This window comes from Chiloscyllium punctatum, chromosome 5 (genome assembly GCF_047496795.1).
Source record: "Chiloscyllium punctatum isolate Juve2018m chromosome 5, sChiPun1.3, whole genome shotgun sequence".
Taxonomy (NCBI): Eukaryota; Metazoa; Chordata; class Chondrichthyes; order Orectolobiformes; family Hemiscylliidae; genus Chiloscyllium; species Chiloscyllium punctatum.
The window spans coordinates 56,118,976-56,133,901 of record NC_092743.1 but is presented as its reverse complement, the minus strand read 5'-3'; the positions used below and the strand labels follow the sequence as shown (position 1 = coordinate 56,133,901).

The following is a 14,926-nucleotide window of genomic DNA, read 5'->3' as shown; positions in this document are numbered from 1 at the left end:
GCTTTTGCCCAAAATGTCGATTTTCCTGTTTCTCTGGTGCTGCTTGACTTGCTGTGCTTTTCCAGCATCACACTCCTGACTCTGATAACTCCAGAATCTGCAGTCCTCACTTTTGCCTATTTGAAATATTACAACATTCAAGGATATGGGAAAGGGCAGGAATTTGGGATTCACGTATTTTTTAATGGCAGTCATTGTCAGTGTAGATTTCATGGGCCAAAGGACCTTCTGTGCACTGTATGACTCTGTGACTCTATAGCAGAGGAGTTGAATAAATACTTTACCTCAGGCGTCAGGATACAGGATATTGAGAGGATTCCATTGATACAAAATTACAAAGGAACTAAAGGTGGGGATGGGGAAGGAAATAAGTTCAATAATTACTACAAGAAAAAAGACACAAGGGAAGCTAATGAGCAAAGGCCAGTAAGTCCCAGGGACCTGATGTGTGGCATGCCAAGATTCTGAAGGAAGCAGCTACAGAGATAATAGCTGCCATTAAGTATAGTCAAGACTGAGACAGACAGATTTTTAATCAGTAAAGGAATCAAGGCTGAAGCAGATAAGGCAAGAAAGTGGAGTTGAGGGTTATCAAATCAGCCATGATTTTATTGAATGGCAGAGCAGACTGATAGGCCAAATATCCTACTTATGCTTCGATATCTTATCATTACATGGTTTTCCTTGCTATCTCCCAGCTTGGCCAAAGGAACCTCTGTGAACTCTATGTGAGGCATACACCTCTGAAAGAACCTCTTTTTCAAAACATTCCTAATTTGCAGTAGAGACTTGAAATAAGGCAATAGGCCTCTTACTTGTGGGTAGCTGGTAAGGGTTATCTCTTAGGAGAAAGAAACAGCTAATTTTTCAGATCTTTCAAATGTTCATTCTTGTCTCAAGGGGGTTGCATTTCCAGGTCCCAACCTCTTGTCATAACTCCAGTACACAGCTAAATTGCATACTTACAGCACGACGGAGCACAGCAGCTGGTATCATGAGGCTAAAGCACTAATAAAACTCTGTGCAGAAATGAATCATCTGCAGTCCCAAAGGTGCAAAGCTCCAGAGACAGAGAGAGAGGTAGATGTGTCTTCTGAAGAGCTTTTAAAAACAATTAACTGAAGAAAACCAGACTCCCGTAACTTCCTGGATTTCACCTCCTCCCACCCAGTATCCTACAAGAACTCCATCCCGTTCTCCCAATTCCTCTGCCTCCACTGCATCTGTTCGGGTGACGAGACATTCCACTCCCAAGCTTCCCAGATGTCCACCTATTTCGAACAACGTGCTTTTCCTTCCTCTGTCATCAAGACAGCCCTCCACCGCACCACATCCACTCCCCGTTCCATTGCTCTAAACCCAGTCTCCCCTCCGAATGCAATAGAGACAGAGTCCCCGTTGTCCTCAACACCGCCCCACCAGTCTCCACATCTAACACATCATCCTTAAACACTTCCGCCAATTCCAACCAGACACCACCATCAAGAATATCTTCCCCTCCCCATCCTCTCTGCCTTCTGCAAGGACCATTCCCTTCGAGAGTCCTTGGTTTGTGCCACTCTTACCATTGACCACCCCAAACCCCCAGGTACCTTCACCTGCAACTGGAAAAGATGCAACACCTTCCAATGCACTACCATCCTCACCTCTGTCCAAGGCCCAAACCATCCTTCAGTGAGACAGAGGTTTACCTGCCTCTCTTCCAACTTAGTTTACTGCATCAGGTGTTCCCACTGTGGTCTTCTCTACGTCGCTATACCAAACGTAAAGTTAGGGAATGGTTCACCAAGCATCTGAGCCGGGCCCAGAGGGGCTGACTGGACGTCCCAGTCACTGCCCATTTTAATTCCTCTTTCCACTCCCATTCCGACATGACCATCCTTGGCCTCCTCTATTGCCACAACGAACCAAACCACAAATTGGAGGAGCAACATCTCAACTTCCACCTGAGCAGCCTATAGCCTGGAGGACTCAACATCGAGTTCTCCAATTTCAAATAACCTCCCTCCCCATCCCCTTCCCCTCCCCTCCACTCCTTCCTGCCACCAACTAGATTCATTCCTCCCATTGACAACAAGGTTGTACATCTACCCGTCTTCACCTATCCCCACTTCACCATTTTGCCTCCGCCATCCCCTTTACTGCAGCTCCCCCTACACCCACCCCCAGTCCTGAAGAAGGGTTACACCTGAAACGTCAATTTCTCCACCTCCTGATGCTGCCTGGCTTGCTGTGTTCTTCCAGCCTCCTGCCTGTCTACTGTGGATTCCAGCATCTGCAGTTTTTTTGTCTCTATGCTGTCACCTTGGAGGGGCAACTGTTCCATTGGATAGCCAGCGACAACAGGTGGGTTGGGGAGGGGCAGGGGGCGGGGTGCGAGGGAGGAGGGTCTCCTAGCAGAATGGAGCACTTGTCCTGACAACTATTCTGATACTGGGAGGCTGCCTCTGGCCTCTGAAAAGGTTAGTTGTCTGCACAGTAATCTTGATGGATAACATTAACTGTAGATAAACAAGAGATAAGATCAGATACATTTTATAAACTAGCTGGGATATGCATTTGTTTCGAATGCAGAGCAGCACTTACTTTCCTCAGGAAGATCATTATCTTGTTCTTCTTTTTCCATTTGTTTACACCAGGCGTCCATTCGTTCTTTCTCGGCTTGAAGCAACTTCATAAACCATCGGCCATCCCTTTGACACACTGCCCTCTGACTTGCTTCTACACTGGCCTCTGATGCAGAGTCAATCCAGGGTTCGGGAGGAGGCAGAAAAGAAGGATCAAAATCTGAGTCAAATTCATGTTCCTGTGCATAGGCCTGCACGTGATTTCCCTCTACTCCAAGAAAGCTAGCTGTGGATGTACTTGCATCTTTGGAAAATTGCCTTATCAATAGGCCTGAAGCCACTTCCTCGGGTTCTATTGAGTCTTCTGGGTGTTCCTGATCATCCAGATCCGCCTGTACTGCTGCTGTCACACTGTTTGACCGTGTAAATCTTCGAAAGCTTCAACAGAATAGAAATAAAGCTGTAACAAAACAATTGAGCTGATCTTTGTGTATATAAATTATGAAGGAAAGTACTGTAGCTGATAGTACTAAACTGTAAGTTGGATGTGATGTATTGCCAAGGTAAGCGTACTGCCAAGTTTGAGCTACATAACATATGAACATCCTAGTTAACTAATTCTCAGCTGCCACCATGGGAGAAAGCATTGACCACAAGGGCTCTGGATGCTATTGAGGGACAACAAAATAAATTAACTCTTGATCGTCATCCAGCGTTGGCGTGTGGATTCTGTGTGTAAGGTCTTATCATCCCTTCTAAGGTACCAATATTAACTTAGGTTCGATGAAAGTGGGGTTAGCTCCCCTTTCCTACCAACTCTTAGTCTAAGAGTGGGAGTTGTTTGCAAAGGAGAGCTAACCCCACTTTCATCAAACCTAAGACAACCTAAGATAAACTTCCACTCTAAGAGTGGGAGTTAGAAACCAGCCTTATTTGCACCAGTCTTACATAACCTCTTCAGGACATAGAGGTGTGTGAAATACTGCTGCTTTCACATGACCAGAATATGTTTCTTGAAGCGGGGTGGAAAATTTCAATGCTGTGAAACTGTGAACACCAGGCACAATGGGGGAAGCTACAAATTTAGATCGGTGTCCTGCTAAGTGGCTTTGCAGCAGAAGACAATAATGAGGAGTGGTAAAGATGTTGGTACATTTTGGATGCTCATTGTGTTGCAGGAACTCTCATGTCAGGTGTGGGGTAGTAGGAGGGAAGAGTCTCTGAAATTGTTCAGTCAAAGGGAGAGGTCAGCAGGTTTTAGATATTGCTTATCTGAATCTAGGCTGCAGCTGATCATGGTTGGGGTAGGGATCACAATAGCTTTGGAAGTTAGTCAAACAAACAAGGGGCTGCTTCATAAGCTCTGAGGAATAACTACTACTAGGGCTAGGTTACGTGGTTCTCCACAAGAATTAAAGGGGATTTGTTGACATTTATGTGTTCTCACAGCATTAGTAGATTTGAGTCATAATTAACATTGGCCAGGAGCTGTTCTCTCTGTAGTGAGCACCTTAATATAGATAGGTAAAAACAATGACTGCAGAAGCTGGAAATCAGATTTTGGATTAGTGGTGCTGGAAGAGCACAGCAGTTCAGGCAGCATCCGAGGAGCAGTAAAATCGACGTTTCGGGCAAAAGCCCTACATCAGGAATAAAGGCAGAGAGCCTGAAGCATGGAGAGATAAGCTTCAGGCTCTCTGCCTTTATTCCTGATGAAGGGCTTTTGCCCGAAACATCGATTTTACTGCTCCTCAGATGCTGCCTGAACTGCTGTGCTCTTCCAGCACCACTAATCCAGAATCTTAATATAGATGCCCAGTCTGTTCCAGGAAGTTGATTTGGAAGCATAATGAATATTAATTTGAATGATTTGCCTTTTATTAAACTGTTCCAATTAGGGAAGACCTTATTTTTACCTAGAGTTACCATGTTATGGGCTCTTAACAAAACTGAATTGTAACATTCAACTAACGCTTCATGACAGTGTCATTTACAGCATTAGCAATGCATGTATCTGGTACAGACAGAAAACACTTTAAAATGGCTTTACCCACAGAAGAATCAGGACATTGGAATTGTCAATGAATGTTGAGTTGGAATGTTCCATGCTGTAGGTATATCTTATATGTTATATACAAACTTAACAAAGATTTATTTTAAAAAAATAATTCAAATTAGTGCAGCCTTCTGGATAAGATACAACTTAATGACAAAATACAACAGAAATTTAAGATATATTGAACTGGAGAACTTCTAAATTCAAACATCTTCAAAATGCACCAACACATGTTTTCACAAACAAACCAAATGCACAAATTGAAAAACACATACACTGATAGAAGTCTTACAATAAAACAGTTATTAGACCCTATAAAATTTGACTTCTTTGGAATTGCTGATATGATGATTATTAAAACATAATATTAGTAGAGTCTTGTGACTAATTTGCAACTGAATGATTTTAAAGGGAGTTATTTCTGTGGCTATGAATACCCACCTGGAAGAGGAATCAATTAGACTGTATTTTAGAAATATAATGACCAAAATAAAAAGAATAAGGATGAATGATTGGAAACCTTGATTTGACCATCTAATGCTCAACATGTATAATGATAAGGCTATTCTGGCTTATAGTACGAAAGTCATGCATTGTCCGGTGAACAAACTCGAGATCCCAATGCATTCACTTTTTGCGCAGATTAAAGCTACGATATTATGACCCTACCTCACTGTTGGTTGATTAAACAAACAAAAACATATGCTGGGAGGTGTAGGTGCTGTAGGGTGGTGTTAGGGGCAGGGAGTATGTCAGGGGTGTTACAGGGTGAGCATCCCTGAGAGGAAGATAATATCTGCATTAGAAAAGTCCTCGCTTACCTTTGAGGTTATGTTTCATACGAATTTCAGTTACTTGGATCACAATTAATATCCACTATTACAAGTACATCAAGGAGATTTAATAAACATTATAGATTATAAACATATCAGTTGCAAATTGTCATGAGTTACTACAATTTCCATATCACTTGGAACAATCATTGTCGGAATTAATTTGTAATCAATGTGGATTCCCTCATTCATAATAAAAAATATTACATTTATCCAAATGGAATATTTCATTCCCACACAAAATAAAGAAAATGAAAATCTTACATTCTTATAGCAATTTATCATGTTTCTCAGAAATGATACAAAGAACTTTTAAGACACAGAATTAATTTAGTTTATGTATACACATGTGGCAATTGGCATATGGCAACAAGGTCCAAAAAGAGCAATGGTGGATGTTAAACTGCAAACCCGAAGAGCCATAAATATTCTCCTTTGTATTTGTATGTTACTTTGATGGGAAACAGCATCTCAAAGAGTTAGACATGTCCTCCACCCTACTTTTACATTGCACTTTTATTTTATATACCAGCAAGCCACTTGCTATCAAGAATTATTTTGATAGGATTGTAGAATTGACTGGACTTTGAATTTTGGCTCAATAGCTACTGACTTGTCTCAGTGAGAATATGCAGTATGTGATGGGATGAAACTAAAAAGCTGGACATCATGAGCACCTTCTGGGTGTGTTTTCAACAGGTAGGCATATTTCATATGGCCCAGCCAACCACCTTCTCACCCATCCCCAAAATCATTCAATCTGCTGTGCTCAAGGTATAGAGTATGTACCAGTCTTTACTCAGTGCTTCACACTCCATGTGTGAAATTCTGACTGCACAGAACTATAACAGAAGATTAAGTACCAGACACTTGCATCAGATATCGCTTGTCCAGTCAATATCAGTCACTCCATTAAAACTATGAAAGGCAAGGGCTCTTGTGGTGTAGTGGTAGCATTCCTACCTCTGAGCTGGGAGGGCTGGGTTCAGGTCTGACCTGTCCCAGAGTACAACATCCCTGGGCAGGTTTAGATTAGATTTCCTACAGTATGGAAACAGGCCCTTCGGCCCAACAAGTCCATACCTACCCTCCGAAGAGCAACCCACCCAGACCCATTCCCCTACATTTACCCTTGACTAATGTACCTAATACTATGGTCAATTTAGCATGACCAATTCACCTGACCTGCACATCTTTAAATTGTGGGAAGAAACTGGAGCACCTGGAGGAAACCCACGCAGACAAAGGGAGATGTGCAAACTCCAGACAGACCGTCGTCTGAGGTGGGAATTTAACCCGGGTCCCTGTTGCTATGAGGCAGCAGTGCTAACCACTGAGCCACCAGGTTGATTTGGAAGAAAAACTTACATCTACAAATGTTGTGCTACAGTGATACTGCCTCTTACACATCTGGCAAAGTTCAAAATTAAAATATAAGAGTAGTTATGTGCCATCAGCTAACTGACCTTTCTCCACAGTTAGTAGAAAGTACACATCTGATAGCTTTTTACCAAAGGCTTGCATGGGAGAGGGAAACAACCACAAAGGATGGCTGCAGGATGAATACTCAGAGGTACCTAAGGCACACACATCATATAACCCTTCATTATCTTTCATCTGCTATATCTCTTTGACAACACTTGAGCCATCTTTCAATCAGAAAATATTAACACCCAAGTTTTCCCATTCTTCTCACTAGTTACATACATGGAGAATCATAGCTCTGAGACTAACACCGTAGTCTGTATCTATGAATGCAGACACAGTGTTCATATATTTATGCTAATGTTTCTTAATGATTCTGTCGCTCGATAGAAGTGCATACACGGTAAGTATAAATGAGGGGTTTTGGAAAATGAGTAATGTAACATTTTTGACTTTCCATCTGACACCTTTGAGCTACAGGACTGGACAGCAAAGGCATTTGTGCCTATCCTGTATGGGGGAATTGAATAATAATAGACATCTAGAGAGAGAATGTCTAATCTGCTCCTGCCAGCTGCAACCTCTTAATGAAAACTCGGGTAAGGGTAGTACAGCACCAACAAATTTATGTATTTTTCTAGGCACTCCTGATCTCACTCCCAAGACACCATTCACTAGCTTTGAAGACCCTGGTCCCCTTTTGAGTGTTTGTCCACCACTGCAACCTCCTGAACCTCATGTCCCTGGTCTTGTTGGCACTAACCATTCCTTCTTCTTCTTGTCCTCTTCTTTCTTAACCTCAGAAATGCTAATACTGTGTTAAATTGGTCAAACCTATGGCATAGAAATACTGATCTGTGAAGAAATATCAGAAGGACGTATCAGTATTCTATTTGAGATCCTGTCATAGTCCAGCTACCCTTTGGAATCATCAGGCTGTTCAGGGGTTGAGTAAAAGCCTGCCCTTAAGCCACCTCGACATTGTGCAGTGCAGTTTTCACAATGTCTGACCAATTTTCCACTTCCTCATTCTGCCATAAGCAAGATATTTATAGTTTTGATCTTTATACATTGCTTTCCGTACATATGGCAAATAGCTCAATCTGTATCTTGGTGGCCTTTATTATTCCCTGCAGTACAGCTTCATGGATCTTGGAATATATAGCCTGCATAATGGTGTCATCGCTTGGAGATACACAGAATCTGTGTACCTCCATATGCAGTAAGTCCTTGACCCTCACAACATCATCATGACACTTGGTGAAACATTAGATGCCCTTCTTCTCAGAATTAAAAGTAACATGGGACATTGTTGGGACATGAGATTATTCACCTTTATTCTGCAGTGAGTACTTCCCTTTGATGCGTAGCCTTGAACTGTGTGCTCAAGTAATAGTACTTTTTGCTTTCTGTTTTGATTCTGTTTTGGTATTTGTGCTGTGCTGGAATATAAACAAACTGATTTTGGGCCATGTGTACTGCTCAATCTCTATGATACATTTGTATACCATCCTTTCACCCTCTACCATGCCCTTCTACACTTCAATTTCCCCTCTTCACTGCAAGTGGCCTTCTATTTTCTCTGGTAGCCCCATCAGACTCTATTCTTCTACAATCTCCTCCTGTGATTGTCAGCCCTTTCACTATCTCTCTTGATCTTCTTGCCTTTCCTTCCAATTCCATTGTCATCCATGTTCTCATGTCCAGATATGAAGGTGCTAGTGTTGAACTGAGGTCCATGTCCAGAATTAGTCTTACAGTTCCACTTATTCAACTCACCTGCTTGTTCTCTCCTCTCAGCAAGCTAACTGTCCCATTGTTTTCCCCTATCTGAACATGCAGTTCCCACTCTTCCTTGTCGACTAAGCCCCTATCACTGTGACTCCATCCCAGTTTCCTCCCACCATTTTCTTTCAGTGGTCCCAAAAACCAGGTCCTTATGGTTTTGTCCCCTATTGTTCATTTCTAATGAACCCACCTTTGTCTGAAGTTGAGCCCTGCATGTTTGCCTTGGCAAAGACTTATGCGTCAGCCAGGACGGATGCCTCACTTTAGGCAGGCTTGTTGACTCACTGAGGCTTCACTTCTTACACCGTAAGTGTTTGAGAAATACAAGCAAGACTACATCTAACTGTGACTTCTCATGAACTGGTTTCACGTGATGCGGTCCCACTCCCAACACTGTAAGCACCTTGCAAGAAACAGCTTGGTTCAGAATCAGCCAAGTTAATGAAGATGTTTCTACTCAACAGAGATGACGATGTCTATCCAGCCAGGATGTGTGTGTGATATATATGCAGTATGTAGACATATGAGTTTGTGGACATGCTGGTTTCCCATAACAAGATTGTGAATGCAATTCTAGACAGCTGGGGTGCTAATAAGTATTCATGAAATGTTAATAAGTGCAAGAGATATTCCTGATCATCAAGGTCAGGAAAGTGACTTGCCTGAAATGTTGTGAGAAGTTATTCCCTAAACTTTAACAAGGAATCTGATTATTTACCTCTTGTCCAATTATGTTCCCCTGCCTGCCATCTAAAAGTTGCTTGCAGAAGATTCCACTCACTATGTGATTTCTTCATCCCTGCTCACTGCCCAATTTGAACCATAGGAAATGGTAAGAGTGTGGGTGATCACTAAGGGGAGAGTTAACCACTGCCATGATATCTACCATTCTTGAATAACATGCTGCCCCTGTCTTAGAGGGCAATGTGTGAAGACTGGTCACTAAGCCTTGTGTCTGCCATCATGAAGCATATGCACAACATGCGTAATATTGCCAGGCCATCAATCCAACTCATCGATGTGGTACACAGGCTATCACCAACCCCACTTCATTACACCTTATTAACACATCATTGAGTTATAGAGGTGTGCAGCATAGAAAAAGGCCTTTCAGCCCATCAAGTCTGCACCAGTCAAAAACAATTACCTAACTGTTCTAATCCTACTTTATAGCATTTGGCCTACAGCACTTTGCATCCAATTACATTTCCCTCCACGCCCTTGTAAAAGGTGGGCCTGGAAGATCCACCTACTTTGTGGTGGGTGAGTCACGCAGATTTGAAGATCTTGCAAGAGGGCTAATCAATTTAATCTAATCTCTCCTTAAATTTATTAAAGCAGCTAATCGCTACAGCAGTACAATACAGATGGCAGTCTGTTTCACATACCTTATGTGTGAAAGGAAATATTTTCTTTAGTATCTTAGGTCCTGCTATTATTTTGCTACTTGTGGCTTCTAACTGTACTTGCCATCAAGTTAGATGATATAAATGTACCTAGTCCTCCTAGCCATTATCAACCTACAATATATTTGCATTCAAGCTTCTTTTTTCCCAATGAAAGCAAGTTTAGATCCCTTTGCAGAAAGTGGTGCCCAGTTCACTTTACCCAGCAGAGGTTTGCTTGTTTCTGGCCATAATTACTACTTTAAGAGTAATAAAAGTAGAGCAAACTATTCCAATCTTGAATTCTTTCGAACAATGCAGCTGGTGAAACAATAGTCAGCAACATGCTCACAGGCATGCACAACTTTAGATTTTCATAAGTATTCCATGTAAAGTGAATGAACAAGATTTTTCAGTGTAAACAGAGCTACTAACAATTATGCAAGAAGTCCAGTTTCGATTTGAGTTTTGGCACATAGAGTATTCTCAAACAGTTTTAAGGAAAACGTAATTAAGTGGTAATTTAAAACAAAACCTTGCCCATCTGGAAATGTTACTTTGCAAACAAATTTTGTTAATAAGCAATTGTGTAGCTTAGCAGCAGAAGGTCACAAAAGCCATAATCTTTCACTCTGTCAGTGAAAATGTTTTGAGCTGTTAGAATTCACTCTTCCAGCATGGAGTTAGAACTTCCAGGTTTTAAGTACTTTTTTCACCTCTTCTTTCAAATCAATTGCTATTGCAAAAACTGAGTTAGATACTGCAATAACATTAAGATTAGATTAATAAGGTGAGTAGCCAAATAAAAGAAATATAAGAAGTAAAAGAGACAGCAATCATGCAATTAAAATTCATTTCAGCCTTCTTATTTATGGAATAAATATACATCAATTTGTAGTACATTGCTGTCAATTTAGTACAGGCCATTAGATAATGAGTAAATATGGTGACATGTTTAGAGTATTGAGAAGCTTTTGCAGTTCCAAAGTTTCTTTACTGCTTTCAGTCTCATGTGATAATACTTTCCTATGTTAAAGGATACTCACACAGAATGACTGACTCACCTCACAAGGCAAAGACTGATAGGTAGCTGAAAATGTGTTGCTGGAAAAGTGCAGCAGGTCAGGCAGCATCCAAGGAGCAGGAGAATCGGCGTTTCGGGCATGAGCCCTTCTTCAGGAGAAGGGCTCATGCCCAAACGTTGATTTTCCTGCTCCTCGGATGCTGCTTGACCTGCTGTGCTTTTCCAGCAACACATTTTCAGCTCTGATCTCCAGAATCTGCAGTACTCACTTTTTCCTAAAAGACTGGTAGGTACAAAAGTTCTGGAACAATTCACCAACAAAAAATGCAAAGTAAATGGATGAGTTGTGTTGGGCCAAATTACTTTTTGTGTCCATACTTATCCTGTAATTGGGTACTGTCTAATAGTTTACCACAGAGTCAAGAAACCTGTTGTGTATATTGTTGCACTGCAATAATGAAGGGTGATTTCCAGAATGTGATAATATCTTGTGTGAAACAAGACAGAAATGATTCAACTTACCATTTCTCTGACTCCACTTGAATTCCTACTGACTGAAATTTGTTTGCGTTGAAATCTGCTAAAGTGGGCTGGTCAGGTCCATCAACCTAAGAGGGAAAGGAATAGGTAAAGAATAATTTATAAGACAAAACGAATATGATAAAATAGATAAATAATAATTTAGCCTACAATTTTAATTCAATTATGCCCGAGCTTTGTTATTTTAAATACTGCAGACATTCATAAACAGGTGTCAGTTCATCACTATGTACATCAATACTTGTCGTATTGTAAGCAAAGGAATGGGTCACTAAAGACATCATTAAACAACAATGCATTGAAATGCAACCATGATAAGTTAGTACATTAAATACTATGTTAACTGCATTATCATCCATCATGAATTTGTAAACGAACACTCTGAAATGATTAAATCACCCTGGTTTCTGCAAAAGCTAAAACATTAGCTTGTTAAATACTGCAAAGAAGTGTCAGACATATTTCAGCCATTCAGGAAGAAAATGATTAAACTGCATGTTTAATTTATGCTTGAGATTTTTGGTAAAGCTACATTTTAGCAAATAGTGTAACAATCAAACTACATAGGTGTGCAACATGCATACAACTGATCAGAAACACAAGTCTAGCTGAAACAAACAAGTTAGCTTAAGGTCAACATTTATCAAATCAGTAAAACAAGACTTTGTTGTAAGTAATCTAAACTACAAAGAAAACATTCCAGTGTAAGCGATGATTATGACTTGACTCTTATACAAAAGCAGCTTGCCTTGGAATGAGTCCAGAACTGTGTACATGGAGACCTGAAATCAGTCTACAGTATCCAGGCAGCAGAAAAGCTAACTGTGGTGACGTGATAGTTCCAATTGTTCCAGCCGTATTTGGCTGAACACATGACAAAATCTTGAATGTATTAAAGAGCACACATAGCACTTTTAAGCAGTCTTTGGTCATTGATCATGAAAAATCGCGTCTGCGTTCACGTTATGTATGTGAACAAATCTGCATCTCAAACAAATAAACTGAGTTGGTAGAAAAAGCAGCATGCATTCTCACACAGTTATTGTGTGTAGCTGCAGAGCCAGTGATTCATGTGTTGATGACTAAGTGATATATTACAGCAACTCCAGGTCTCCCAGAGACATTAAAATCATGATTCTACACAATACAGTTTGACCTAGTTTATATCTTTCATATTGAAACAAAAATAAACAATACTCAAGCTTACTGAACAGCAAAGAAGCACTAGAATAGATGCTAAAATTTACATCTGACAGTTCTTAAGTTCTCTGCCTGAAGGCAGGTCTTTGGTGATTAATTGCTGAACTGCACAAAAGTGCCAATGTTTATACTACTGGTACTCTGGAGAAACAATTTCTGAATCTATCTCGACCGGAATGGGGATCGAGTCCTGTCCTACAGACTCTAACCTGATCAGCCAGTGTCCGAGGAGCAGGAGAATCAATGTTTTGGGCATAAGCCCATCGTCAGGAATGCCCTCATTCCTGATGAAGGGCTTATGCCCGAAACATTGATTTTCCTGCTCCTCGGATGCTGCCTGATCTGCTGTGCTTTTCCAGCAACACATTCTTGATTCTGAACTCCAGCATCTGCAGTCCTCACTTTCTACTCCACAGCTAACTGTCCAGCCAACTGAACTAACCTGACCCCATTTAGTTGTTGCAGTAAAACAAAGAAATCAGGTCACCTTAGGAACAAAGATTCAACAAGGGTTATCATAATAAGCCTACACTTAGATTAAAACATCTTTCTCTGAATGAGCTCAGTAGGTGATGATGTAAAGATGGTTAGTGTCATTGGCACTTCTACACTGGATAATAAAACGTTACATGCAAGAGTAGTTGAGCAGGTATCAGGTTTTAGATTCAATAAAGTAACAAAATACTATTTGATGCTCAGTTATTATTATTAAGCCATGTTATTGATTCCATAACATAAATAGAATTATATAAAAATATTGATCATTGTTAGCATATATGGAGAAATATCAACAGATTGGGATTAAACAGCTAGCATTGGGCTAAAATCCTGAAACTACCCACTGACAGCATTATGGAAACACCTTCATTAAACAATTGCAGTGGTTTCTTAAGACCCAAAACTACTTTTTCAATAGCTAGTAGGAATCCCAAGCTCTGGAGAACATTTTTTAAAAACTTGTAAATTATTTCCTTCTGTCCTTCCTGATTTGTATTTAAACATAAGGCAAATTCACAATTGGAAACTGGGCTACTTGCAGACCTATCCAAATCTCTGTTCCCATCAAATTGAGACTAGTACATTTGCCACATTTTAAAATGCACTGTTCTTGATTTGCAGACAGCAAGGAAAGAAGGTGATAAGTTCAGAGAGTCCAACTGAAACATAAAAGGACTTTAGAACATTGCTGCTGAAGAACTTTACTGCAAGTTACCAGAAATTCATATTCTAAGTCTTGACGCAACAGAAGATATCAATGAAATGTAATGATGCCAAGAAAAACTATGTCTCCTGGGTGCCCAACAATGAATGTCAATGGTCTGAGGTCTGAAGATCCAACCTGCAGAACAAATTTCTTTCACAAAAGTCATTTGAAACTATAAACATAGTTTGCAAATTAAGAGGTGCTATAATTTTATCTTGGAAGTAACTGTCACTAATGTTATAGTGCAAAACTTAAAACATACTGAATTCCTTTCTCAACACTTTAAGCTATAAATCCAATGAAAACTAAAATTGTCTACAAGCACTTCGTATTCACAACTAATATAAGCAACAAGGGATACTCCACCTGAATTCCAACAGAAGAACATTTGTTTTTTCTCAAAACATCCGCCTTTGATTCCCCTGCTGACAGGATTCCTTTGTCACTTGCTGGTGTGTTGTCAATGTGCTGTTGACTGTTAGATGGTCCATGAACCTGTGCATTTGCAGCTTCGATAGCAGCATTTAAGGCTTTGACACTGTCCAAACTTTCTGTAGAGTTACTTAGTCCTGACTGGCTGTTTAGATCACCCCTCTGGGTATGACCATCCAAATATGCATCTTGAGCAGATTCTGTGCTGCTCTGGGCAGTGATTGAGATGAATGGTTTAATTGTGGTCCGTGGTGGAACTGGAGGAGGATTCTTCTTATATGTAGTAATACATGATGACACTGGTTAGACAGATAAAAACAAAATGTCAAATATTTCTCCAAAATTCTGGATATAGGATGCACAATTATACTCATGACCAATTTTAGAGCTTTACTTTCAAATTTTAAGGTAACTGTGATAAAATTCCAAAACTGCAATTGAATGAAAAAGTTTTGACAAACTATCCCATAAT

General features: G+C 40.4%; 2 protein-coding genes across 14 annotated transcripts in view; one reads left to right on the top strand and one right to left on the bottom strand.

Moving 5' to 3' along the window:
- dlgap1a (discs, large (Drosophila) homolog-associated protein 1a) overlaps nt 1-14,926 on the bottom strand; it is a 766,490-nt gene that overhangs the window by 28,912 nt on the left and 722,652 nt on the right. For all 13 annotated transcript variants that reach the window (XM_072570364.1, XM_072570355.1, XM_072570359.1 and 10 more), the window contains 3 exons: nt 14,389-14,753; nt 11,601-11,686; nt 2,587-3,005 (listed from right to left, as the gene is read on the bottom strand). In XM_072570364.1, the coding sequence (XP_072426465.1) occupies nt 2,587-3,005; nt 11,601-11,686; nt 14,389-14,753 (870 nt within the window). The remainder of the gene's footprint in view (nt 1-2,586; nt 3,006-11,600; nt 11,687-14,388; nt 14,754-14,926) is intronic.
- LOC140477095 (homeobox protein AKR-like) overlaps nt 1-14,926 on the top strand; it is a 285,068-nt gene that overhangs the window by 88,878 nt on the left and 181,264 nt on the right. The window lies entirely within an intron of this gene.